General features: G+C 38.6%; 2 protein-coding genes across 3 annotated transcripts; one reads left to right on the forward strand and one right to left on the reverse strand.

Moving 5' to 3' along the window:
- The first annotated feature begins 9,470 nt into the window (after positions 1–9,470).
- Positions 9,471–15,642, forward strand: LOC113733035 (aspartic proteinase oryzasin-1). 2 transcript variants are annotated; one of them, XM_027259159.2, is made up of 14 exons: positions 9,471–9,609; positions 11,037–11,399; positions 11,487–11,547; positions 11,983–12,077; positions 12,167–12,279; positions 12,388–12,556; positions 12,669–12,708; positions 12,947–13,011; positions 13,112–13,225; positions 13,332–13,396; positions 13,849–14,005; positions 14,095–14,214; positions 14,978–15,066; positions 15,300–15,642. In XM_027259159.2, the coding sequence occupies exons 2-14, from the start codon at positions 11,049–11,051 to the stop codon at positions 15,382–15,384; spliced, it is 1,524 nt and encodes a 507-aa protein (XP_027114960.1). In that variant the 5' UTR covers positions 9,471–9,609; positions 11,037–11,048; the 3' UTR covers positions 15,385–15,642. The 2 variants fall into 2 exon arrangements, with proteins under 2 accessions (XP_027114960.1, XP_027114961.1); XM_027259160.2 differs by having other exon boundaries at positions 9,562–9,701.
- Positions 15,643–16,734: 1,092 nt separating this feature from the next.
- Positions 16,735–21,500, reverse strand: LOC113733037 (uncharacterized). Its single transcript, XM_027259161.2, has 8 exons — positions 21,362–21,500; positions 20,236–20,310; positions 19,540–19,735; positions 18,634–18,788; positions 18,248–18,391; positions 18,029–18,132; positions 17,762–17,909; positions 16,735–16,977 (listed from the first exon to the last, which is right to left on the reverse strand). The coding sequence occupies exons 2-8, from the start codon at positions 20,296–20,298 to the stop codon at positions 16,900–16,902; spliced, it is 888 nt and encodes a 295-aa protein (XP_027114962.2). The 5' UTR covers positions 20,299–20,310; positions 21,362–21,500; the 3' UTR covers positions 16,735–16,899.
- Positions 21,501–26,022: the final 4,522 nt, after the last annotated feature.

Below are 26,022 nucleotides of genomic sequence, written 5' to 3' on the forward strand. Positions count from 1 at the left end.
TACCCTGCCCGAGCTGAGGTGACCAGCTGGACAGGTCTGCTCTTTGCTTATCTAGCTCACTTTACTAGTCCACTTTATTAGTTAGCTCGGCCTGGACGGGCGTCTCTCAATCTAGAAGTTTTTCCTTTAGTAGTTTGCCTGAGGCTGAGGTAGTCGGCTGGACAGACTTATTCTTCATTAGTTCAGTACTAAGAATTATAAATGTACTCGAAAACATGGAATAAAAGAAAATTTTTACAAGTGTTGGGTAAGAAAAGAGGCTGTTCATTCCATTTCAAAAGGACATACATAAGGGGGGCCATACAAAAGCGAGCTGGCCGAGCTCGGATCTAAGCCTAGCCTAATAGACCTGCCTAAGGCACTACCTCTCTAGTTCTCCCCTTGTTGTTCTTGCTCCGGCTCGGGGGAGGTCGCGGGCAGAGCAGGGTCGGCGACCAAGGCGGCCAGGTCGCGCCCGTTGGAATAGCCCGTGACAAGTCTGTCAATCTGATCGGCGGCCTGGGGATTGTAGTCAGGCCATTTGCTCAGGTCAAAGCCCGGTAAGTTCAAGGACTGAACATCCACCATGGCTTTGGTGTAGCCGAGCTGCAAGACGGGGCCATTCAAGATGGCCAGATCATTCATGAAGACATCGGACTTTTTGAAGTCCTGAACGCCTAGCTGGCGCCCTTCCGCTCTCGCCGTCTCAGTCAGTTCGGCTGCTTTCTTCTGCTCAGCCTCGAGCTGGGTAGTTAGTTCGGCGGTCTTTTTCTTTTCCAGCTCGCAGGCAGCCTGGGAGTCAGCGAGCTGCTTCTTCGTAGCCTCCAGCTTTGCCTCGGCCGCCTCAAGCTGACTGGACAGCCTGTTCTTGGCTGCATCAGCCTGGGAGAGATTCTCTCCCATGTTTTCATATCGCTGAGCCAGCTCGGCACCGGCGACGTTGAGCTGCAGGTCCAACTGTGAGAAGTCTACGGATTAAAGATACTAATAAAGTACCAAGTGAAGAAGCTACCTGGGCTGCGCTCAGGTAGTAGTGCGACAGCAACTCGGAGTTGGATGCGAGCTGGATAAAGTGATGGTCGCGTGGGAGCACCGAACCTTTGACGAGCTCTCGAGCAGCCTCTGGAAACTGAGCTCGGTCATTCATCGACAACCCCCACTTCGGGCAGAAATGGAGGGGGTGGGGGTGTGTGCTCAGCTCGGTGGGGGGCTTGAGAGGAATGATGTTCCTCGTCCGCCACATCGAAGGGGGCGACTCAGATGAGGCCTGCAGCTCGGCAGTGTTGACCCCATAGTGCTCCGTGGAAGCGCCAGTAGGAGATGGTTGGGGCGTAGGTGTAGCCGAGGTGGTCACCTCGGTCCTGGCTTTCTTGGCGGTGGTCTTCCTCCTCTTCTTTTTGGGTTCCTCCAAGGGGGTAGACTGAGCTGCGGGAATAGGCTCTGGTGGGGGAGGAGCCACATCACCAGGAGCTGAGGAGGGTACCGAGGTAGCCGCGCGCGAGCTGCCTGTCCCTCCTATGTTCAGAAGCTGGGAGAACCTCTTCACTGAGAGCAAAGAAAGGGGTCAGTTCGTGCGGCAAAGGAAAAGAAAGGAAAGCAAGGAAAAGAATATCAAAGGGATTACAAGCTGTAAGCTCCTCGGGTGTGAGAGGTCGGAGGTCAGGCGCAGGGTCGTTCACCTCTGCTCGAATCAGCCCCGCCGACCGGAGCTGGGCGTTGCTAAATTCCTTCACCGATAATCGAGCATCCGAGCTAACCAGGAGGTCCAGCTCGGCCGCAGGAAGAGGTGAAGGAATGGGGTCGGACACCTGGGTCTCCTCCCTCCAGGTCAAGGGAGGAAAGCCCGTGTTCTTCACATAGAAGAACTGAGCTTTCCAGCCCTTAATGGAAGAAGGAGTGTGCGTGAACAGTTCGCGGGTGGGGAGTTCTCCCCCGCTCCTGCGAGCAAAATAAAACCAGCCATGAACTGGCCCGCTCACCTTCATTTGGAAGAATGACCTGAAAAGGTCTAGGGAATAGGGAATTTCGAGGACTCGGCACATCATAAAGAAGCCGAAGATCGATCTGATGGCGTTTGGAACGAGCTGGGTTATTCGAATTCCCCAAAAGGTTAGAATTTGGTAAAGGAATTGGGGAATGGGAAGACGGAGACCAGCTATGAGCTGATCCCTGTAGATGGCCACAAACTCAGAAGGAGGTCAGCAAGCATACTCCCCTGGTCGGGCAGCCTTAGCCTCGAACTGGAGGGGGATATCATACCTCCCCACCAGCTCGTCCACACTTCCCTGGTCTAGGATAGGGGGGATAAGCTCGACTTCCCCGAAGTCGATATCCGGCCCCCTGGAAGGTCCCGCCCTAGTCCGAGCTGGAGTTACCTCTAGGGGAATCCCTAGGTCGGCAGCCCCAACGTCAGGTCGGGCAGGCTGGTTGGGTTGGTCCATCTCTAAAGTGGGAGAGTGTATGGGGGAAGGTAGGTATTCCGACGAGCTGGAAGAAGAAGAGCTAGAGGAGGAGGAGATTATCTCTATAGGTGCAGGTCGGGCTACTCTACGCCTAGGTACCGAGCTAGTGATATCTGAGTGCGTGGACGAAGAAGACATAAAAGGGAAAAGAAGACTTACTAGTGGATGAGGAGCTGTTGTGTGCTTAGGGGGAAGCGCTACTCTGGAGTTCTCTAGGCAGGAGGCGAGCTGATGGGATTTGTGAAAGAAGAGAAATGAGAAGGGAGGTGTGAAAGTGACGTCTTGTAGGGCCTATTTATAAGCCCCCTGGGCGGGAAGCCGAAAGGTTCTGAGTTGGAAATTTGAATTTATTGCTAAAAGACGGTTGACCTGGAGAAACGCTTGAGCTGACAACCGCCATCATGGGGGACGTGACTCTTGAAGTGACGGTTATGACAGCAAACGTGGCAGTTACTCGGACAAGGCGCGCTGTCGTGGGATTGTGGGCCCTACTGCAGGCTGACCTGACGCTTCGAAATTTGGTCCAGACTCACATGACCTATCAGTGACTCTAGACTCAAGGGGGGCTAGTGTAGTGGGGATAATCCACGCATGACACGTGTTAGCCCGGCACATTGCACGCATCAGGTCGGCGCAGGGGATATCAAATCCTGCCCGGGCCAGCTCGGCATAAGGGGGCCAGCTCGGCCGTGTCAAGGGCCTCCTATGATGGGCTTGATGGGCCGCCGCCTCCGAACATGTAGGGGCCGCCGCATAAAATCATAGGAAGACTCCGAACCCTAAGGGGACTTTGACTCCCATAAGGAAACTACAACTCATCCGGTCCTATATATACTACGCTACCAAGACTACACAAGGTACGCTGACACAAGTATTCTCTACTACTACTATACTCTCCGGCCAAACTGACTTGATCGTCGGAGCTATTCCAGGGACTTTCGTCCCGCCTCCGGTTTTCTCTTTTCAGGACCCCCAACTCGACTCGCCCTTGCAGGTCGGCAGCACCTGAACAACCCGGCCGTCTTAACTCAGCTCGGATACGGTTTTTGGCAGTCGCATCACTTATATTCATTTAAGCTTTGATTCTTCAGGCCAGTGTTTTGTGGTTTTATTGGTTGCTTCACTTTATGCAATTTAATTATATGTACAACTTTTGCTAATGATGTCAACATATTAAGGTCTATTCTTCAGGCCCATTTTTTTCTTTGTCCATAAGCCCTGCCGAGCGCTTTGGAATTTTGTTTTAAAGAAATTGGACTGCCGACCACAGCTTTGTGCAGAGGTTGCCGGCTACCGGGTCTTGTCAGCCCGGGAGCCGATAATTTTATAAAATAAAAAAAAAATTTCGTTGCCGAGCTGTGTCAGAGTGAAAAAAAAAAATTTGGACTCAGTCCGGTACCCATAAGTATGCAACATATCCCTGCCAGAGTGGTAGATGTCCGAATTTTCTTTTCTTCAGCCATATTCTAAGTAATTAGCCTTGCACTTGTTCTCTAGACCCTGGCTTGGCATTGCAGATAGAGATAAAACTGGAGATTGGACCTGTTAGCCCGAGTCCAAACGGAGGAAACAGGGTTGCTTCTGTTTTTTTTTTTTTTACAAACGAGGTTGCTTCTGTTGGATCCAAGGAAAAGTCCAAAACGTCCTTTAGAATCTTGGACAAGAAAAAGAACACCCATCTCATGACTTGTTTTTTGTTCATTAGAGGGTTGATCAGCTGCCCTATGAAGCTTCAAGGAAATTTCAAAAAAGAGAATGCTTGATGCTTTTTTCCCCTTTTCGTGATGCTTCAACAGATTTTAAAGTACTCGAACTTTGGGTCTGTTTGGAACCTGAGTTTTTTGGGAATTTGTCTAAAAATTTACTGTAGTGTACTGCAGAAGTTTTTGAAAAAATTTTGTAGAAATTTTTGTAAGGTGAAAAACATTTTTTTCCTTTTCTTTTTCTTTTTCTCTTTCTTTTTCTTTCTTTCCTCTATTCTTCTTCTTCTTCCTTCCCCCTCCCCCTTCCCCGTTACTCTCTGCCTCCCACCTCCAGCACCTCCGCCAGCACCACTTCTCTTCTTTTTTTTTTTTTTTGCTTTTCTGCTCTCCCCTCTCCCTCTCCCTTCCCCGCCACTCCCAAACTTTTCCACCATCCCTTTCCTCTCTACTCTGCCCGCCACCCCTCTCTCTCCCTTCCTCGCCACCCCCTCTGCTCGCCACCCCTCTCTCTCCCTCCCCCGCCACCCCCTCTACCCACCATCCCTTTCCTCCCCTCTCCCCCGCTAACCCCCTCTACCTACCACCCCTCCCTCTCCCTCCACCGCCACCCCTTTCCTCCCCTCCCCCTCGCACTCCGATGATAGAGGAAGGCCGGCCATGGACCATTAATTTTTTTTAGCTTTTTTTCTCAGAACCACCACCCCTCCCCTCTTCCCCTCTCCCTCCTCCGCCACCCTCCCCCTCTCCCTTTGTGATTTGGTCGAGCGACCAGATCGTACCTAGCAGGAGGGGGAGGGTGGCGGGGGAGGGAAAGGGGAGGAGAGGGGGTGAGGGAAAGGGGAGGAGAGGGGGTGAGGGTGAGGGACAGAAAATTTTTTTTTGAGGTGACCGGTGTCGGGAGAGGTGGTGGAGGTGGTGGCTGGCGTGGTGGATGAGGGAGGAAAAAGAAGAAAAGTTTTTGGAAAATTTTTTGTGTATTATATTTTTTGGAGCGTGTAGGTAAAAAATTTTGAAAAGTTTTTTGGGGTTCTTGTAGCAAAAGTTATTAAAAAACTAGTAGTTAAAAAACTTGGGTAAAAAACTCAGTTCCAAACAGGGCCTTTCATTCCAACATATTTCATTTGCTTGTTGGTTTTGAGCACATAACCCTACATAGATGATGGACGAATCAAACCAGCCTAATAATGACTCCAAGTTAATTTTGAATAGTGGAAGAGACTCTTTTAGGACAGAAAAAGGCTCTAGTGGAAAAATTGGACCATTGTTGCTCGCTCGCAGGTAGTCCAACTGATTTCGTAGCGTACTAATAGTTATCAGTAAGTTCCATGATTAATTCCGTGTATTATTTTACTGTATATTCTTGGAGTAATACTCTATAGAATCTTAGGAGATTAGTCCGGTCAAAAGACTAAAACACCTCCAAGTAAAAAAAAAGAAAGGAAAAAAAGAAAATTGGACCATTGGATAACCAATTTGGTAGAAAAATAGCACGCCCATATTAGAACCGCATGAAGATTGAAGCCTTTAATAAAGCTCCAAGCTCCAAGCATTTAATAGTTGTATTGTAGGTAGAATTTCTTTTTTGCTTCTAAATCCCAAATAAGCTCAAGAATTTAACTAGGACAAATCACAGTTTTAGGCTGTCATCTACTCTATCACTAAAATTTAGGCCCTTTAAGATTTTGCAAACCATGGCTGATCTTATTTCTCAAGTGGATCTAGAATGAGCTTAGTCCCATTACATCATCAATCATGTTTGAGAGAGTCATGGGTCATTTTCTACAGCAAGTTGCTCTTTTGTGCAATGCTGTGGTAATGTACTTTGAGATTCGGGTTGATAAAGTAATTAATTCAACGGCTGGAAAGTGATGTTTGGGGTGCCAAAATTGACAAGCAAGAGGAGCCCTTGCCCCGTATTTAATACTCTTTTACAGATGGAAATATATATATATATATATATATATATTGTGGGAAAAGATAAACATTGCGTTTGTTTGGATAGTGTATTATTTGAAATATTATTTGGAATAATTACTGTAGCACTTTTTGTGATGTGATGTATGTGAGATAAAAAGGTGGTTGGGAATATAAAAAGGTGTGTTGGAAAATGTATCTATGATGCAAGCGAAATATTATTTGGCCAAATTGGGGTATCCAAACAAAATAACTATGCCAATTTGAGCCAGAACAAAGTGCATACTGCATACTTCATTGCTTGTTGTTCCAAATTGAAATCCTCATCCTTCAAAAAAAACAAAAAAATTGAAATCCTCATCCGGTAACTACAATAATGGATCTTGTCGACTTTAATATTGTGATTGGGTTTAGATTAAAAAAAAAGTATATGTTTTAGTTAGGTATAATTGATCTCGAATTAGATGCTAGTCGTAGTATTCTTGCATTACAATTCATCAGAAACAAAATGGTTCTTTTTTTTTTTTTTCCAGATATGTGAAAGTGGGGAAAGACTTTCGAACCTAACACCACCTACCATCAACCATCAATTTAGAGTATTATTGGCAGAATTTTGTGAAATTCAATTCGGCCCTGATTGGATTGCCATTTTCTGCCAGAAATTGCGTCATTTTTCATAATCACATTTCCCTATTACCTTTTTCCCTCACATACATCAAATCATTACAGTAATTTTTTCATGAAAATTGACGGAAAATGCAATCCAAACGGATTAGAATTTGGTGGTTCAGGTTAAAACTACAGCCATTTTGGTATCAATCTTTGATAGACACAAAACATGCTCCTATTTTTTTTGCTTTCAACCCCCGGTATTCTTATTCTCAGTAAAATTAATCTGAATTCGATTTAGGGAGCGTCTGCAGAATTCGACTCTTATTCGAAGGTCTTAATTAAAGTTTTTCAAAGCGCCATACGCAAAAGTTAAATTTGCGACCTTCGGTTGACAAACATGCTCTTATTATGGTACCTAACTCTCTGCCAAATTCAAATGTAACATAATAATTTCTCTCTTTGTCATTTTTTTCCTTTGGTAAGCTCCCCCTTTTGTCTTATTAGTAAGATTCTGTTCGCATCTGCTTAGATTGAGTTAGCTTAATTTTTTAATTTAAGCTTCTCCCTTTTGTCTCATTAGTTTGTTTTTCAGTGACAAGGAGAGCCCCTTCAGCCTTTTTGTAAAACAAAATAAGTTTTTACATGCAAAATTTCTTGAAGATTTTTTAAAAAAATTTTTCACATTTAACTTGAGGAATCTTAAACAGCTTTAGGAATGCTGTGAGCCCAAAAAAAAAAAAAAAAGGTCAACAACAACAACAAAAGAAAAAAAAATGAAGACGAAGAAGAAGTGCTGTGTGACGGAGCATTCAACAAGGCCTTAATTTTTGCTAACTTTGGATCATTTCCCACTGGTGAATTAATTACTATGTCAGCTCTAATCACAAAGTAAATTACCAATACCGGCATTGCACAAAAGAGCAACGTGGTCAGAAACTGGCAGTAGAACTATAATTAACGATTACGCGTTTGTTTGGATAGTAATTTTTCACTTAAAACATTTACGTTTTTCATAAACACATTTTTCAATTACATTTTTACGTCATATATATAAAATACTATAACATATTTTTTGTTATAAAAATTTTTTAAAAATAACAATCCAAACGGTGATATGTACCCATTTCACCAACAATATAGTAGTAGTAACTAGTAAAACATCTCTCATAAGTATGTTTCACCATCAAGAAGTCGACAAGAAATTTTTTGTGTTCGTGGAGCAACCTCACATGTTTGCTGCTAAAGTCAAAAAACTAGTAGAAAGAGTTGAATGTTTGTTAAAATCTCAAAAAAGTTTTGGACTGTTATGTTAAAAAATTTGTTTGGGTCTAATATATCGTAGTAGTGAGTTGACAAAGTAACCCGATGATGCTTTGCTTAATCCATAAGCTTTCGTAGCAGTAATAGTCGTAGTGCATCGTTTAGTGGCATCTTCCGAGACACGTATGCCCATGGACCTCCACAAAATCAACTCATCTAGCCTTGAATCCTTTTGTGAAGAAGTTTCTGGGCACTTTCCTCATGCCTCATGCTGCTCGATTGCTTGTGGGCTTGTTCAAACAAAATGCTCACTTCTTCTCTAATGCCTTCGCTCCACGCGCCTCCGGTTAATCAGTCCGATTCTCAACCACCACCTTCCCCAAAAAGATAAATAGACTTATCAGCGAGTTGGGTACAGATTAAAATTAAATATTTTATATTCGAGCACGTTTATTTATATTTATTTTGAATTCGACTAGTATACTTGACGGATTTTATACTCGATCTCTCGAATTGAAATTTGATCGAATTTAGACACGAGTCATATATAATCATATCCAAAATTATGTATTAATATGTGTATATATATATTTTATAACTATCAATTCATTTAAACGGATTTAGGTAAGATATTTGCATTTAAAAAAAAAAAAAGCACAGTGGAATTGGGTTTGGGTCTAGACCCGAACATTGACAGGCCTGGCTGTAAACTCGCTACGTGTCCCACAAAACTCACGCTCCTTAAATGCGAGTGGGATACTGTAGATAGGATATTGGACATTGTAGATAGGATATTGGACAACGTAGCATTTGCGCTATCTATGTCCAGTTTTCGTTTTGTTTTGTTACTTTTTCCTTTTGTTTTAGAATGAATTAGCGGTAATTTTTGTTTTTATTTTATTTTTCAATAAGTGAGGAGTGGAATTTAAAAAATAAAAAGAAAACATAAAATTCGAACCTAGATCTCGATTTCAACTTTAATCACTCAATCATAAATGTTTCATCAATATGGTAGTTTTTGTTTGTCGAAATTTTTTTCCCCATTTACCCCCTTGCATTTGTTTGCTGAGTTTATCTCACTTTGTGCTGCTTAATGAGCAATTCGCATTGGTTAAGAGTAGGGTTGCATATTAATATCTTTGATAAAAAAAAAGCATGAACCTAAATTTTGGAAGTATTAGTTGGAGCCAAGATAATAGTATAAAATTATATTTTTAAATGGAAAATTGAATATGAAATAAGGAAGTGCTTGCTTCACACTCTAGAATCCGAATCGGAATCAGAATCAAAATAATAAAAACTCTAATATGAGTTTGGTTTGCAGTTTAGTTTGAAAGTAGAATGAGTTTTATTCTATTAAAGTGTTAATCAATTTGAAACTTAAAATAAACTTGGAAAATAATAGGAGACAACATTTAGCATTTTCATTCTCAATAATTAAAAGCACTTGTTTCTTATTTACAAGTCAAGTAACTCCAAATGTTGATGCCATCTTCGGATTTTCCTTGGGAAATATTTTATTATTATTATTAATTGTTTTTAATGTAGTTTTCTTAAGAATCCATCCAAGAGTAGTATTAAAAGCTGCTCCTCCACTCTTTTCCTTTCTGAAGTATCTAAGCCACTCTCTTTACCAGTGGACCGTCCTTCCGTCCAACAAAATACAAGTCTACTCTCAAGTGAGTATTTCAAAGCTTCTTCTTTCACTTTACTGTCACTGGTATTATTCAATCTATCTTTTGAGTTTTGCAAGAGCCCATCAAGCATCAAGGTTTGACCTTTAATCTTTCTGACTAATTTTGTTCTTAGAGTATGTGCTGATCATCATCGGCCGCTGGTTCTGCAGATTATTGGTAGTTTTAAGTACTCGTGACTGATGAGACCATCTCGATTTTAGTTGCTTGCGACTAATTAGCTTACCCTTTTCCGATTCTTGGTTGAATGTTTGGTATTAGCTTTCTTGATCTGTAGTCTGTGTTCTTGTTCCACCCCAGATCGTGTTTTCCTGTTTCTTGTTTGGGATGCAGCAAAAGGTCTTTAACCCTTAGTCCTTTTTTTTTTTTGGGTTTTCATCAGTTAATCGTGGTTTCACAATATGGAGCATATAGGAAAAATATCTTGTTGGTCTTATACACTAGTGAAAGAGGCTAAAAAAATGGAAAGGGGGAAAACACAAACACAGAGCCATAAAATAAAAGTTATATAGGGAAAGGTCTGATACAGGTAGTGCTTACTTATTTGTGATCAAATAATAGTTACTATTTGGTATGCAGCTGTATAGCGAACTTAAGTTCAGCTGAGTATTTTATTTCTTAGGGAGAAAAAGCTATATCTTTCCAAAATGGGTTACGTGAATAATACGTTAAAGAACTGAAAAAGTGACACCTTTGAGATATATGGCGTCTTTGTCGGTTGAATGAAAGTTGAAGTGATTTCTTATTATCTGTTAAAATTGTAAAAGAAGATACACTGGCTACTTTCACATGTGGTTTCTATGCTTAAATATAAAATTTTCAACTTGATCAGTAAAAGAATAGATAAAGATAGGAAGAAATCTTACCGGCAACGTGTTATCAGCAAGGTGAATTTTTTTGTCATATTCCTGAATAGGCATCAATCTTTGCCCTTTTTTCCTTTTAAATTCATATGGATGCAGTGTCACGATTTCATGTTTCCACTGATGATAATCATCTCTAGTGCTAGCAGATATCATATATTATTTAGTTGAATAGCCATTTGACAATTTGGAAATTATACATATTTCGACCTAAGTAGGTCTATTGAGATATTTGTAGTACTTTCCTTCTTTTCCCCCTTGACATGCTTTCTGTTGCTGTATTTTGACGGTTAGACTCTCTAGAACTTCTTTTGGATGTTGTTAATTGGTTTTCTTTTTTAGGATGTGAGTTACCTCTTTATGTAATCCCGCTTTGGTTCCAGTTATGATAAGTGCATCATTGATAATATTTCTTCCATTTACTATGTATTAAACCTTCTAACAGTGGCGTCAGAGTGCATATTCACTGAGATGGTGAACAAGATTGTACTAAAGTTCCCTACGCTAGCTTGCTTCAGCTGAGCTAACTGTTTTTCTTTCTTGAAACAGGCATAACCAACGATGGAGAGAAGGTACCTTTGGGCAGCATTTGTATTAGGGGCAATTGTGTGTTCTCTATTTCCTCTTCCTTCTGAAGGATTAAAGCGAATTAGCCTGAAAAAAAAACCCTTAGATCTTCAAAGCATAAGAGCTGCCAAATTAGCTCATCTGGAGAGCACACATGGCACTGGTAGGAAAGAGATGGACAACAATTTAGGCAGTTCCAATGAGGACATATTGCCTTTAAAGAATTACCTGGATGCCCAGTACTATGGAGAGATTGGAATTGGCACTCCACCTCAGAAGTTCACAGTTATATTTGATACAGGCAGTTCCAACCTCTGGGTTCCCTCGTCAAAATGTTACTTCTCTGTGAGTATCTGTTGATGTACTACTAACTAATTTTTTGCCATTTAACTAGATTGTCCATTGTCAACAAAAAGAAATTTTTTGTTGCAGATTGCCTGCTGGCTCCACTCCAAGTACAAGGCAAAGAAGTCAAGTACTTATACAGCCATAGGTAAAGACCAATTTTCTTGCTTTGAATTCTTAATTTTCTAATTGAATTCCTAAAGGGCTTTAGACAAAATAGCGAAAGAAATTCTTCTAAGAAATGAGTTTGTGTCACTTTTTAGACGTTGATCAAGTGCTTAGGCACATGGGAAGAATTTCCCTATTTGGCAACTGCAGACTTGCATTCCTTTTGCGTTAAATTTCCCACTCATGATTTTGTGGAGGTTCTTGAGTGAAGAATGCTTCTTGTTTTTCGCACTCTTGTTTTACTTCTACAGCAATTCACAATCACTCAGAAATTTTTAGTCTGTGTATGCCTTACCATACTTTCTGCAGTGGCAGCCTTGACCATTTTGCTTGCCCTTGAAGTTTTCTTGATATGAGAAAGCTTCAAGGGATGTGAGATTATTGTAATTACTGCTAAAGTGTTACCTGTGGTTAGGGAAATCTTGTTCAATTCGTTATGGTTCTGGATCAATCTCTGGATTCTCCAGTCAAGATAACGTTGAAGTTGGTGATCTTGTTGTCAAAGATCAAGTGAGTTTTTATGTGGCTTTAGTCATCTTATGAAGAATTGTTTTCCTGTGTGTTAATTCTGCTTGATAATTTATTTATCTTTTTCCCAGGTTTTTATTGAAGCTTCACGAGAAGGAAGTCTTACATTTGTAATTGCCAAGTTTGACGGGATACTTGGCCTTGGATTCCAGGAAATCGCTGTTGATAACATGGTGCCAGTCTGGTATTGCCACAATTAACCTGTTTTAACAGTGTTGAGATATCTGTGCATGTTTTTCCTGTTCTAAACTCAAAAGAGTAAGCAATATGCTAATCCGCTATTCAAGTACAGGTATAATATGGTGGACCAAGGTCTCGTGGATGAGCCAGTATTCTCTTTCTGGCTTAACCGCGATCCAAATGCTGAAGACGGAGGTGAGCTTGTCTTTGGTGGTGTAGATACAAATCACTTCAAGGGAAAGCATACATATGTTCCTGTAACTCAGAAGGGATACTGGCAAGTAAGTGAAGGTTTCATGTCCATTGGCCTGTTTTTTTGTCTTTAATGGGAAGCAGAGGAAATATTCACCTTTTGTGCATCTTTATAATCTGTTTTTTTCTTCTCTTCACCAGTTTAAAATGGGAGATTTTCTCATTGGGAACGTCTCAACAGGTTAGGAGCATTATGTATTGTTCTGTTTCTGAAAACAATGGCTAAATGTCTCCCTGGATGATAATTGCTTTACTGTTTGTTTTCTCCTTTCATATATTTCAACTACTGTTTGTTCTTCAGATTTTTAGCATTAGACTTGTACATCATGGACATTAAGTTCCTTTATCTAGAAGGTACATGGTTTAAGAGCTCCACAAGTTTAAATTCCCTTTTCATTTTTGTATATTCCCTCTTGCAGGCTTTTGTGAAGGAGGTTGTGCTGCTATTGTGGACTCTGGAACATCGTTGCTCGCTGGTCCAACTGTATGTTTATGTTGATCATGACATTAAACCAGATTCCAGTTTTTGAATATTTAAGATCTCTTGGATGTAAATCTAAAATTTGTGAGAACATCTATTGCAGACTGTTGTGACTCAAATTAATCATGCCATTGGAGCTGAAGGAGTAGTTAGCACTGAATGTAAAGAAATTGTTTCACAGTATGGTGAACTGATTTGGGATCTCCTCGTATCAGGGGTAATTTTTTCCTTCTCATTCTTCTTTATATTTCAAATCTTTTTCCATATGCATAATTACTAGTTTCAGATCTGAAATGCTGTATCAAAATTATGATGGGCCACAGGTACTACCCGACAGAGTTTGTCAACAAGCTGGTTTATGTCCCCTTCGCGGAGCTCAGCGTGAGAAGTAAGTCTAAAATTTTGCTTTACATATCACTGAACCAGGTGGACATAAACTACAAAACCGTCTTCCAGGAAATGGAAGGCTGCTTTCTGGGTCCCTCAAATTACACTGGCTTCTATGGATATTTTCAAATAACAACTGTTAATTTTCATAAAGTTTAGAATTTATGCAATATTTTGGTGCCAAATCTGATCTATACAGCTATGCTATGTGCTGACCTTTAAAAATAGAACTAGTCACATGATTCTGGAGCTGAAAGAAATTATATGTGCTAAATAACTCAGCTCTTCAACAATATCTCCGAGAGGTTCTGCTTATTCTAGTATAATGATCTAGAAAAGCTCGGATCCTTTTGATTATAATATGACACAAGTTCCACAGCGCGATTTCTTCAACACACCGTTTGAGTTGGATGATATACTGACTTCTTGATCCCTTTTACTTGATTATTGCAGTGCTTATATCAAGTCAGTCGTTGATGAGGAGAACAAGGAGGAAGCTTCTGTTGGTGAATCCCCGATGTGTACTGCTTGTGAAATGGCTGTTGTTTGGATGCAAAACCAGCTGAAACAGCAGGGAACTAAGGAGAAAGTGCTCGCATATGTGAATCAGGTGATTTTCCATGAACTTAATATGCTACTATTTAGAGGTAACATATGGTGCATAATGGTTGATTGGATTACCAAATTTTTGTGCGGCAGCTTTGTGAAAGCATACCAAGTCCCATGGGAGAATCCATCATTGACTGCAACAGTTTATCCACCCTGCCAAATGTTTCATTCACCATCGGAGGGAAAAGTTTTGAGCTAACCCCTAAGCAGGTTTGTTTTTGATATGCCATTCTTACACATGCACTTGCTAATTATTCTGTTTGTTCTACATCAATTTCATGTTTTTCATTCATGTTCTGCCGGTTATAACTTCCTCAGTGGGTATAGAAGGTTTACACACAGATCATGTTTGTTGATCGAAATGGTTTCGATCAGCAAATAGTAATTCTTTTATCACAATCTCAGGCTAAAGTCTTGAAATTTTGTATTTTGCACCCTTGTGCCAAGCTCTGGAATATCTTATGATGTTCTTGAAGAAATGTCTTGGGAAAATATGAAATGAAAATTGCGACTGGAATAAGATTTCATTGCACTGGGGGAGAGGACTAAATTGTAGGAACAAGCGAGGTCAGTTATTTGTGATTATGCACCTATCTCTTTTGGAAAGTACTATATATATATATGACTGGAGGGGGCTTGGGGAAAGTTGATACGTACTTGCTGACTTGCGTTGCTGCTCCTAGATTTGGTGGCAGTATTTGCTTTTTGTGTAAAGTAGCGGGGTTGGTTTTTTGGCATGATGGTGGATATATTAGGTCATTATTAGCAAGTCAAGTCATTTTGAAGCTAATATATACTGAAAGCTGATTTAAGTTGGCCAAAGTCTGCAATTCCTCCGGTTGGAATTATTCGGGTCACTGATGTGGAAGCTTGGATTCTACCTCCTCCTCCTCCGTATATTTCTCATTTCCTTTTCTGAACATTTTTTGCTTGTAGGCCAACTGTTTCTAAAACTGGCTTTTGTTTCTTGCAGTATGTTCTTCAAACTGGAGAAGGCTTTGCTGAAGTCTGCATCAGTGGATTCATGGCTATGGATGTGCCGCCGCCTCGTGGTCCCATCTGGTATGTCAACATTGTTAGCATCAACACTAGTTTTTACGATGATTTTTCTCCCTGAAATGTTGAATCACTGCACAAGAAGGGGAGGAGGATGAAACATGATTATTACACGAACTCTCGGCCATATATATAGATATAATAGAACTGCTACCTGTAAGATTACACATAAAATGCTGATGCATAAAACAGATGTATTGGTCCAAACTATAATGCGTACAATATGTTGGTGGTTGTAGGGTTCTGGGAGATGTGTTCATGGGAGTGTACCACACCGTGTTTGATTATGGTAATCTCCGGATGGGTTTCGCAAAAGCTGCTTAGACAAGACTATTTATTTCGTCTACTGTTTGACGGTCCTAAGAGAAGCTATGAAGACGTGTAGTAGCTTGTAAATTAGGATTTTTAATGATGCTTGGCTGGCTTATTTAAGGGTGGTTGTGCTTTTAATATTGGATTTTTATATGTAATGTAAATATCTATGCGGATATGCTACCTTTGTTCTAGAGTTTCAAGGAAACTGCAGTATCTACTTTGGTCAAGAAATGGTGCCACTATCTATTACTCCTCCTTCGGTTTCAATTATTTAGTCACGTTTCGCGAAAGAATAGTTTTTTTAATTGTGATGTTTATGTATTTTTCTGAATTTTATTTTTATAAATTTAAAATTTGAATTTGAATGATAACATGAATATGATTAAAGAGAGGGACGATATTGAAAAGAGAAATTAAAAGGTGCTTTTAAAAGGTAACAAATATTTCGGGATATTTCAAAATAAAGGCGGGGGGTAACATTTTAACATGAGTTGTTGCTCTCCAGTTTCTACTGCTGTGGTCCAATCATACAGGCCACATCAATCAGAGGCCCGCGATATCCGGTCTTATTCAAGACAGACAACTATGAGTATGTGAAATTTGCTCTTGCAGGCCCACTGGTGAGATGTATAGCGTGTGTGCGTCGAACAGGGCCTGATGTGCAGTTTCGTCTGAGAAAACATACAAATGAAACTCATGTTATAAGTGTTATTTTGGCCCAAGGCATGTCTGGAACTCCTTGTTGCGATAACCATGAAATGTGTGGAATTTTTTTTTTCTTCTTCTTTTTTCGACAGTCAGGCATTAGTTTACAAACTTATTTCGATATTAGTTTACTAACTTATTTTAAAGGGAGAGTTCAACTGAGCCATTGAGGGATCGATGGAAACTGAACCACCGTGAATAGATGGATACATGGTATGAAATGTGTGGGATATAGTAGCTCTCAATTCCTTCGAACTTGCAAAACACCGAAATTTTCTACCATGGGAAATCCGTGGCATGTGATTTACCCTGAGACCTGTATGCACCATCGCGTGTATGGACAAGTCTCTATGTATACTAACAGTCTATATGTTATTACTGTTAGATTTATTATACATGTGTAAAAAATTAAATTTTACATAATTATCATTTATTCAATACCGAGTGATTAATCCTGAATATATATGCATACCACCTGTACAAAACTTGACCATAGTAAACTTATTACACCTGCTATTTGCATCAAGTGTAGACATTTGAGGTAACAGATCATAAATTTCCAAATTTAAGTTTCAATCATCAAAAGCTTAAAACACTATTCAAAGACACTTTTAAAAATTTGATAACCAGACAATGCCATTTAAAACAATGTCATGCAGTGCAAAATTAAATGTCCGGATATCCATATATAACACATTTTACAACAAGAGTCAATAATAGCACAAATCACAATTACAGAGGACCAGGAAATACAGAACGGTACTCGATCAAGGAAACTCATCTACCACAATTTCCTCCTCCAAAATACACACGTTTCCTCTACTCCTCATCACTGTTATTGCTGAAAACTGAAGCAACTGGTACTTTTGGCTTTTTCGTGGCGCTTTTAACCAAGTTCTGCTTCAAACAAAAACAACATATAAAGGATAAGCAGAATCCATAAATAATCAGCACGTTTAAAACATAAATAAAATGCCTGGATATGAGGATGGGGAAGCATAATTTGACAATTTCAGCCAAAAAAAAAAAGCAGCAGTTTAGGCATTTCTGCCTACTCAAGATTCTAGTTAGAAATCTCGTTTCCAGAGCAACGAATTGTCCTTCAAATAAAACTAGCATATCAGTGAAAAGTACAAAAATGGCTTCTAACCTCCAATCAATTTGCTAATCAATCATTACAAGTAGTTGATTATCAAATCTCTATCTTTCATCAATCTGCGTGAGCAGTTTCGAGAAAATCCTTTGCAAAAGATGATATTACTTAAATTCTTCTATCAAATTTTATCTCTTTTCTTCTTCATTCCCACAAAGGATTATCAAAACCGATAAAATGAATTTTAAGGGGTAATAAATGACGGTGACAAAATGTAGAGAGACACTAGAATGAAATTGCATAATTGGGTATCACCATTTGTTCATGTTTTAAAAGCTAACTTTATCTCTCTTCTAAAACATCAGTCGTTTCTGCACAACCAGAACTAAGATCTTTGAAAACTCTGTCGACTCTCTTCTTCTTTTTTTGTTTGGGGGGGGGGGGATTGAAACAAAGGGTGAGAAGGTTGGTTTATCACGTCAATCTGGTATATCATTACATTTCTGACAAGTGGGACTAATGTTAAACCAATATCACATTGTAGTTAAGAAAAGGGGGAAAAAGGTTGACATTCAACTCTCATAGTACCTTCGAGGTGCTGACTTTTGCAGCAAATCCAAACTTCAAAGCCTTCCTCTGGTCCTGATCAGCAAGTGCAGTAGCACTATTCACTGCAGCAGAGACTGGGATGCTACCAGATTCCTCATGCTTCTGCTGCTGCTTCTGTGCATCAGCCCTGGGGTGGTATTAGATAGAGTTAGCCATCAACAGGTATCACCGATTAACCTCTTCTCCTCACCCAAAAATAACAAAAGAGAATCCCTCAAGAGAAAAAAGGTAGATCAACGAAACTACATCTGTGCAAACTTTGCGATTTCTCTCTCTTGACGTTGTTGTTCTCTTTTCTGCCTGTCATCACGACTGCTACTTCCATGCATTTCCCTCATCTCTTTGAACCTCTGGATTTGACACAAAAAAAGAAGAAGATGAGATTCAGACAGGCAAGAAGAGTGCAATAAGAACAACAAACCCAATGAACAAGTAGTAGTGAATCAGCTGAAGAAAGACTACAACCTTTCTGTGGTTGTGGTCATATGAGCTTAGATGTGCTTCAAATTCCATTGCCAATTTATATTGCTTGTTGCAGAGATCACAAAAGAACACCTTGCGAATTTCTTTCACTTCAGTTTGAATTTTCTGCTCACGTTCTGCTATAACCTGGATTTTCAATGTGCAGGAAGCAGGCAGTAGAAGCCACCAGGTAATAAAAACTGCACGAAATTCTCAAGACCTTCCAAAGTTGATGTTCGCATATGATATACCATTCCCGTCAAAAGACACACATATATGCTATATGCTGCCTTCTGTTATTAGATGTATGTTTCAGAGAAAGTAAAGCATCAACTCGAATTATCTCTTATTGAAAATATTTACCACTACTGACAACTTTAATGGCATACCTCCCGTTTCTTAACAAGTTCATCAGTCTCCTCAACCTCAACATCCAACTTTCTTCGCTGGATGTTTTCCTCTGCTGTAAAATAATCATCTTCTTCTTGTTTTCCAATCCCTAATTTTGGGTCTCTTATACCAGATTTTATGGGCTCAATTATGCCTGCTTATACAGAAGACGTGAACATGATATTAGGTAACAGGATAGCAATAATGGTAAATATGACACTCCAGAAAGCCATGAAACAAGAAGCAGAGAAGGTTCCAGATGAGCTTCCACAGTTTGCAAACCCTTAAGAGAGAACCAAATAACAATTTCATTTAAGCAGGATTCAAACGCCTAATGCAAAAATGGGACCCAGCTAGTCATCAGCATTGCTAATAATGACAACATATAGTCTGTTACAAGATTGCAAATACCTGCTGTCAAGATACCCAAAACCAACATCATCTCTACAAAATATCCTTTAAAGAGAAAAATTTTACAAAATTGATGTTAAAAATAAAAGAAGGCAAAATGGTGATTGTTGTAAATATGATGAGTTGACTTGCACACAACCAACCTATCCTGAGCTAAAAGGATATGCTAGAATTAAGTCCTAGATTTAATAGAGTTAGCACTTGAAACGTGACACAATATATAACAAATTCCACAATTCGTAACATTACAATGGAAGTTCAATATATACTGTTTCAAACAAAATCACCCAGTTCTTTTGACGTTAGCTGCAATCTCTACAACAAAAAAGCCAGCTCCTCAGATTTCTAATAAAGAACTGCACATGCTGGATCTAACAGAACTCATATTCCAAAGAAAAGCTGATTTCCACACAAAGGTAATAGGATAATAACCTGAAACACTTAGATTTATGTTGTGCAACATGTATAAACAGGCATTCTACCACAAGCTATACCTTGCTCATCCTTTCCAAGTCCCTTCCCTTTCCATCCCATCTTCTGGAGAAGCCTGAATCCAACATTAGATGATGTCAACTGAGTGTCTAAAGATGCTTGTTCCACACCATCTAGATCCACATTCTCTGTCGGTCTATGATCAATTGGAAGACGAAAATCATCTGCAAGATCCTCAAGAACAGAAGCCTGATGTGCCTGCCAGACAAAAATAAAGCATGTAATTAAACTGAAGATCATCTTGACATTGATTATCCCAAAATTAGACAAATTTTAAAATACAAGGTTAAAACCATAAAAATGCAACAAAGGGATTAGGAAAACTATCCATTCTCAGACAAATACAGAATAGCAAAAGGTATACTAGTAGATGAAATTTGCATATGCAAGATGAAAAATCTCAACCTTGCAATAAAAAAGCATTTACTGAACTCGATCATGAGCATAAAAATATTTTTGACAAAAAGAACCTGAAAACCCCATAGACCCTAGAAATAACTTGACGATAAATTATGCAAAACCATTCCACATATCAGTTCTTGAAAGAATCTGTTCTGACTTCCCATTTTTGGTGGGATAGCATAGTGAACCATAAATTCAAATGAGGTAAAAGGACAAAAAGGAAGTCTTTTAATAAATAGGATTCTATATGATCTATAAAAGAAAACATAGGATCTGCATAATGAATGAATGAGTACCTCGTCTTCTCTTCTATCTCTAACTCGCATCTCTTGTTTACCACTGTACCATCTATTATCCATTGTCTTGTACGCCTAGGCAACACAGAAAGAACGAAATAATCAACACACATGAAAACTCCCAGAATCTGCTTCAGAATCTAAATTTCCAAAAATGGAAAACTTCAAAAGATAATAAAACACATATACCTCTCCCAAAAAAATGGTAGTCCATACACATCAATGTATAGACACAAGCTTTTAATGGCAACAATTCGGGAACAATCTGACGAACATAAATTTACAAGAGAGCAGAACACCAACAACAACTATTAGACATAAATCTACTCTCCTGATCTAATTTGTCCTAAAAGAATGTCACATGCCATCAAGTGCAAGGGCTAAAAATAAGCCACTCGCATATCTCTGACCACCAAAAATACATAGAAAACTGGAGGGAGATGGAAAAGGAAAAGAGCATTGTCATTGACTTATGCGGAGTGTGAATTTGGACTTAATTACACCCCTCGGCAAGGCATTAAATTGTGATTGAAAAAATCAACTGTGCAAAGCATCGAGTTATCTTCCAATATAATTCCACATCAACCACATGGATAAGGACATACATGTGAATACAAACATCAGCTCCCTAGCATTTCAATCTAGACAGTCATTTCAACAGAAAACCATGTGTTCTGAGCTTGAATTATTCTTATAACAGTTCTTCACTTAAATTTGAGGGGTATGGAGATTTTTTCCTTTTCAGCTGAGAATTATTTCTTTATATGTATAACAGTTCTTCCAACCCAACTCTGGCAGTTCTCCTATTTAGATTAAGACTACTTCCCTACTTATGTTCCTCGAAATTTACCACAGGAAAACGAGATACTTAAATTTACAACCAAAAAAGAACCTCAAATTTCGAACTCAAATTCAACATTTCTGGAATTCAATTTCTATTTCGATCGATTATTACCGCTCTCAAAAAAAAAAAAAAAAAAAAAACAATGTAGGGTATAATTTTTTTTAGGTAACAATCTAAGGTATAATAGATCCAGAACGCAATCAATGAAAAAATATATATATCCCAGAAAATCAACTATGCGTGTCGAATTGAAAAAAAAAAACTGTAAATAAGAAAATTTACCTAGGCGGAAAAAAGTTTGGGTGCTCGATGGGTTTTGGATTTTCTTCTGAAGTTCTCAATCTCCGACAAAAGAAGAAGAAAGGCCAGATTTTCTGGGATTTAATATCCTTACCCACAGTTGATCGTTTTGGATCACGGTTGTTTGTTCTCATGCTAAGCCCGTAAGCAGATCATCGGGTCTACTAATTTTGAAGTTCGAATTCGACCTGTGGCCATGGGCTTATATCTCATAATTGGCTTGTGGGTTCAGTTATTATAATCTACGTGGGCTTTGGGCCGTAAAGCATAATTAATGCTTGAAATGAGCTGCTGTGAACTTTGAATGTATCCGAACCGGGTGCCCAAATTCTAATTCTGCACATGCATAATAAATTCTTGAATAAATAGTTATTTACTCATTTACTTTCATATGCTTGCTTTTTTCTTTTTTTTTTTTTCCAATTTTAGTGCAGGTAGATGAGGGACGGATTGATAAGCACAATAGGAAGTGGGCTACTCCAACTCTTTTTATTGTTTATTGCTATATATCAGAAAAGAAATTGTTGTTTGAATATTGTGAATTAACTAGTAGATATTATTGCATTACATTTACAGGTTATATTCACTATGAAAATGTGCTTGTAAAATTAAAATTCGGTAGATATTTTAGTTTAATGAATACTAGATATTATTATATTAAAAGTATTTTTATTTGGTGCGCTTGTGCTTGATGTTACGGGCGAGATATTTTCTTATAAAAAGGTTATCCACTATGAAAATGTACTCCTAAAATTAAACTTTGGCATATGTTTTAGTTAAATAATTCGTGTGACGCTTTAGTTTTAACGAATAAAGTTGTTATGAGAAGCATCTATTAAAGATAAATGACTTTCTTAGTATATAAATGAGTAATTTATTTACAATGGGGTTCCAACTAATTATACTTGATCCTAACAATAGAAAAGAAAAATTGATCGAAGAATCAAATAAAGCTTGATAGAGATCGCATTAACATTTCTTTTGGACTTGCAAAGCCAATCAATTGATGAAGTTGGTAGGATGCCCATCTAGAAAACTAGAATGCAAATAAAACATGCCAACACATGCTTTTTACCAGAACATATCAAAGTTTTTCAAGTGCATTGCTAGTGGAAGTGATATATATAAATGTATGGTCTAAACTTTTTTTTTTTTGTCAACATAGAGAGAGAGTATTCTAACTTTCGATCAAACTAATCTCCCTATGCTTGTATTCCTGTCCCCCAAGAAACACAAGACGGTAGAAAGAATCGAACCCGACCATACGGTGGCAGGACCAAACTAGCTAGGCGACCCTAGCACCAGCCGAGCCAACCCGAGGGACCTAAACTAGAAACGAGTATTTTTAAGCTTAAAATTGTTCTTGATGCTCTCTTGCTATAGTGGTGCCTAATTGTGGCCCCATGATCAATATGAACACATTACTGCAGTCCTCAAAAGAAGGACCATTTCGTACTTTATTTCTTCTTTTTATTATTTTTTAAGTTGTAGAGCCAGCTTCTTTTGAGCTTAATTATGCATGAAGTGTTGCAACATAGATGACTATACAGTTGTCTACAAGAATCATAATGTCCACGTAGATGTGAAAGAGACAAAGTGGGACTATATCATCAATTTACTCAAGTACTAAAAGTTGTGCTGGAGGAACAAACTAGCTAGCACCCTTTACCAACATGTATAAAATTCACATATTTGTGTATCTGCAAGATTTCCCTTTCCATTTTTAATAACTACAAAAGCACTCCTACATGAAAGTAGTTTTGACCAAATTAGTTGAAAGTAATGCAAAAGTTAAGAGTAGATTAGTCATGGTCCTGATTATGGGATTGACTGGCTGTACATGCCTCTCCTTCAACAAGCAACCGCGTATTCAGAAGCCCACAGGGAATATGTGAAAGGAATATGTTTTCGTTCTAAAGATCAAGAGCATTATTAGACGATCGAATTGCATTCCCCCCAAGCAGTGAGTTTAAGTTGATTATAGCCCTCAGGCCACAACCTTTTTTTTTGGTGTATGATGAAGAAGTCACAATGCAAAAATGTATGCTAAACATCTATTCCTAGGCATACAATTGAACAATTTTAATTATTAGATAGGGTTTTGCTAGCTAGCTATAACTGAGTAGTAAACCTCTGATGACATGTAGTACTTATTACAAGTTAATGCTTGATGATTGGCTTAATATTGTTATTTATCAATTTGATTAGACTTAACGGAGAAAACTATGTGGTATGTGTCAACTGATTTACTTTCTTGAGATTACTTCTCTACGACAACCTTGAACAGCCTAACACGGTCTGAAAAAAGCTGTACTAGTTAATCCATGCACTTTTCGGCTATTGCAATGAATGAATCAAACAGAAACCTATATAGTATTGATTAACGTGAAGACAGCCAGAAAAACACTATAAAACATTATAAAAGCTGATTGGAATAATCAGATAAAGAAGGTGGTTCCGTAATTTCGAAGTACAAAGGTTAGTGGGCATGCATGCATACCAACCTCCGGCTGTGGTTAGGGTTTAGGAAGAATCCTTAAAGCTAGACAGCTTGCAAGCAATGTTGGTATAGGAAGGTGTAAATTTCCTTTATTTGTCTGATTTTTTTTTCTTTCCATAAAAAGTTTCCCCAAAAGCCGAATTATGTACTCATTACCCTTGTTTCTTAGTTTAAGGCGTAGAAGCCAATGCATGTATTCAAACATTCTAAAAGAGCACTTCCAAGGATTCTTTGACGATCTTTTTTCTTCACTCTCGATCGAGTGGCTATCAAATTACTTTTTTATGATATATTCTCCTCCAGTAGCTTTCTTCTCACTTTTGCACATCAAAATCACTGTTCATCCACTCAAGCTTGTTGCAGAACACATAATGGGGCAAATATCTACTAGTTGTAATAAATTATACAGGAAATTGCTAGATATGCAGCCCTCTTCAGTTTTTTGCACGAAATAAGTTGGTTTTATTCGTTTTAGCTCGTGCTCTGATTTGATTTCACACACACAAATTAAGCACCTTCATACATAACGACTTTTACTTTCCAGAACCCTCAAGGAAAATGAGTTCATAAAGAGTTTAAACCAAATCATTTGATGTAAAAGCCTTCTGAAAAGCTAAATGACAATAGAACTGTAAGCTCAGGGTCCAATTAATCATTCATTATACAACTTTGTAGCTTTACACTTTTTCGTTCACCAATATTTAGTGTTATGGTGTTTCTATACAGCCCTACATAATCTTCTCTTCCGGCCAAGCCCATATCATTGCTATTCTATTTGATTTGTCAAGTTAATGTGTTGCCCGTTGTAGCTAGCTGGTAAATTAGGTACCTGGTTGTAAAACAAGAATCAGACGAATCTCTAAGGTTGCTTTGCATTTCTGTCTCCAAAGATTAGACTAAGTAGCGTATGGCATGTCAACACCTGCAACTGGAATCGATCTGTCTCATTCAGTAAAACTAAATTAATCATCACTCTGCTCAATAACTAAGTAACTGGAAGTTTGATAGCAACCTCGTACAGGATTTGGATAAGAAAGCCATTCTAGAGATTTTCCACGTTCGAAATTAAGTCACTTCAAACGTATCTTAAATGTTAGAGATCCAGATTAAGAGAAACTACTGGAAAAGACATAACCATATTTAAGTGATGAAGAGGGTACTTAAATCTACCTTATCTCTGATTTTTTTTTTTAAAAAAAAAAAAAAAAAACTGGTCAGAATCTGTTAGCCTTCCTTTTTACCTTCTTGTCAGGAAATATTGAAGATTCCTTGATCACTCACATATTTTTTTTTATTCAATATTGTTGTTCTATTTCTTGTGAATGTTGAACGTTAGGCCATCAACCCGTGGTATATTATTTGCCTGACGCAGTAACAACCATCAAGTACCTAATATGATAATTTACAACTTAAAGAAAGTGGACTGTTACAGAAAGAGCTTAGATTTAGTCATTTAGATACCCTTAGGTATTTAACCCAAAGTGTTGCTTTTTTCCAAATAAACGGTGCTATATTTTCATCTTCTTGCCTACAATATAGTGATTTCAAACCTTGGGAAACGTATAGATTCTATAGAAGTAATGATAACAAAAAAATTTTTTCTTTCACTTGCTGAAACACATGACTTGGGCATGTTTTTCTTTTTAAACGAAGGTGGAGGAAAAATCTGAAAAGGAATCGCAAACGTAGACGACTTGGGAAGTCAATTTTGAGCATGGACATCAATTCATGCCTTCATTACCAATCTTAAAAATGGAATCATGACTAACTATTATGTCTTGTTAAATACCAAAGGAATTAAGGGCCGTCAATGATTTCATCCCAATTGCTGTGAGAATTAAGATAGTGCATATCATAAGAAGCAAGTAAATTCGGTAGCTACCTACCTGTGCATCTTCGTAGTTGGTTCAACAATGCTTTTGTCAACTTTCAAACCAGCGGTCCACAATGCAAATTCTTTGCTCAATTTTTACCAGCAGTATAACTTTCATTTCATAATTTCCATCCATGAGGACCGTCAATCAGATCAACGGCCTTGATTCATTCTTCATTATCCACCCTTGGATCACCTCACCAACCGAGTATAAATTCAACATCCCTGCATGGCTATTGGAATACCAAGGCATCCCAAATCAAGATACAA

Source organism: Coffea arabica, chromosome 2e (assembly GCF_036785885.1).
Source record: "Coffea arabica cultivar ET-39 chromosome 2e, Coffea Arabica ET-39 HiFi, whole genome shotgun sequence".
Taxonomy (NCBI): Eukaryota; Viridiplantae; Streptophyta; class Magnoliopsida; order Gentianales; family Rubiaceae; genus Coffea; species Coffea arabica.

Bases quoted from the DNA above. Each gene is read 5' to 3' on its own strand.
- LOC113733035 (XM_027259159.2), top strand. From the start codon at position 11,049: ATGGAGAGAAGGTACCTTTGGGCAGCATTTGTATTAGGGGCAATTGTG. The intron at 11,548-11,982 runs GTAAAGACCAAT...ACCTGTGGTTAG, and splicing joins AAGTACTTATACAGCCATAG to GGAAATCTTGTTCAATTCGT. The intron at 12,557-12,668 runs GTAAGTGAAGGT...TCTCTTCACCAG, and splicing joins CTCAGAAGGGATACTGGCAA to TTTAAAATGGGAGATTTTCT.
- LOC113733037 (XM_027259161.2), bottom strand. From the start codon at position 20,298: ATGGATAATAGATGGTACAGTGGTAAACAAGAGATGCGAGTTAGAGAT. The intron at 18,789-19,539 runs GTATAGCTTGTG...CTGTATAAGCAG, and splicing joins ACTTGGAAAGGATGAGCAAG to GCATAATTGAGCCCATAAAA. The intron at 18,133-18,247 runs GTTGTAGTCTTT...TGTCAAATCCAG, and splicing joins ATGACCACAACCACAGAAAG to AGGTTCAAAGAGATGAGGGA.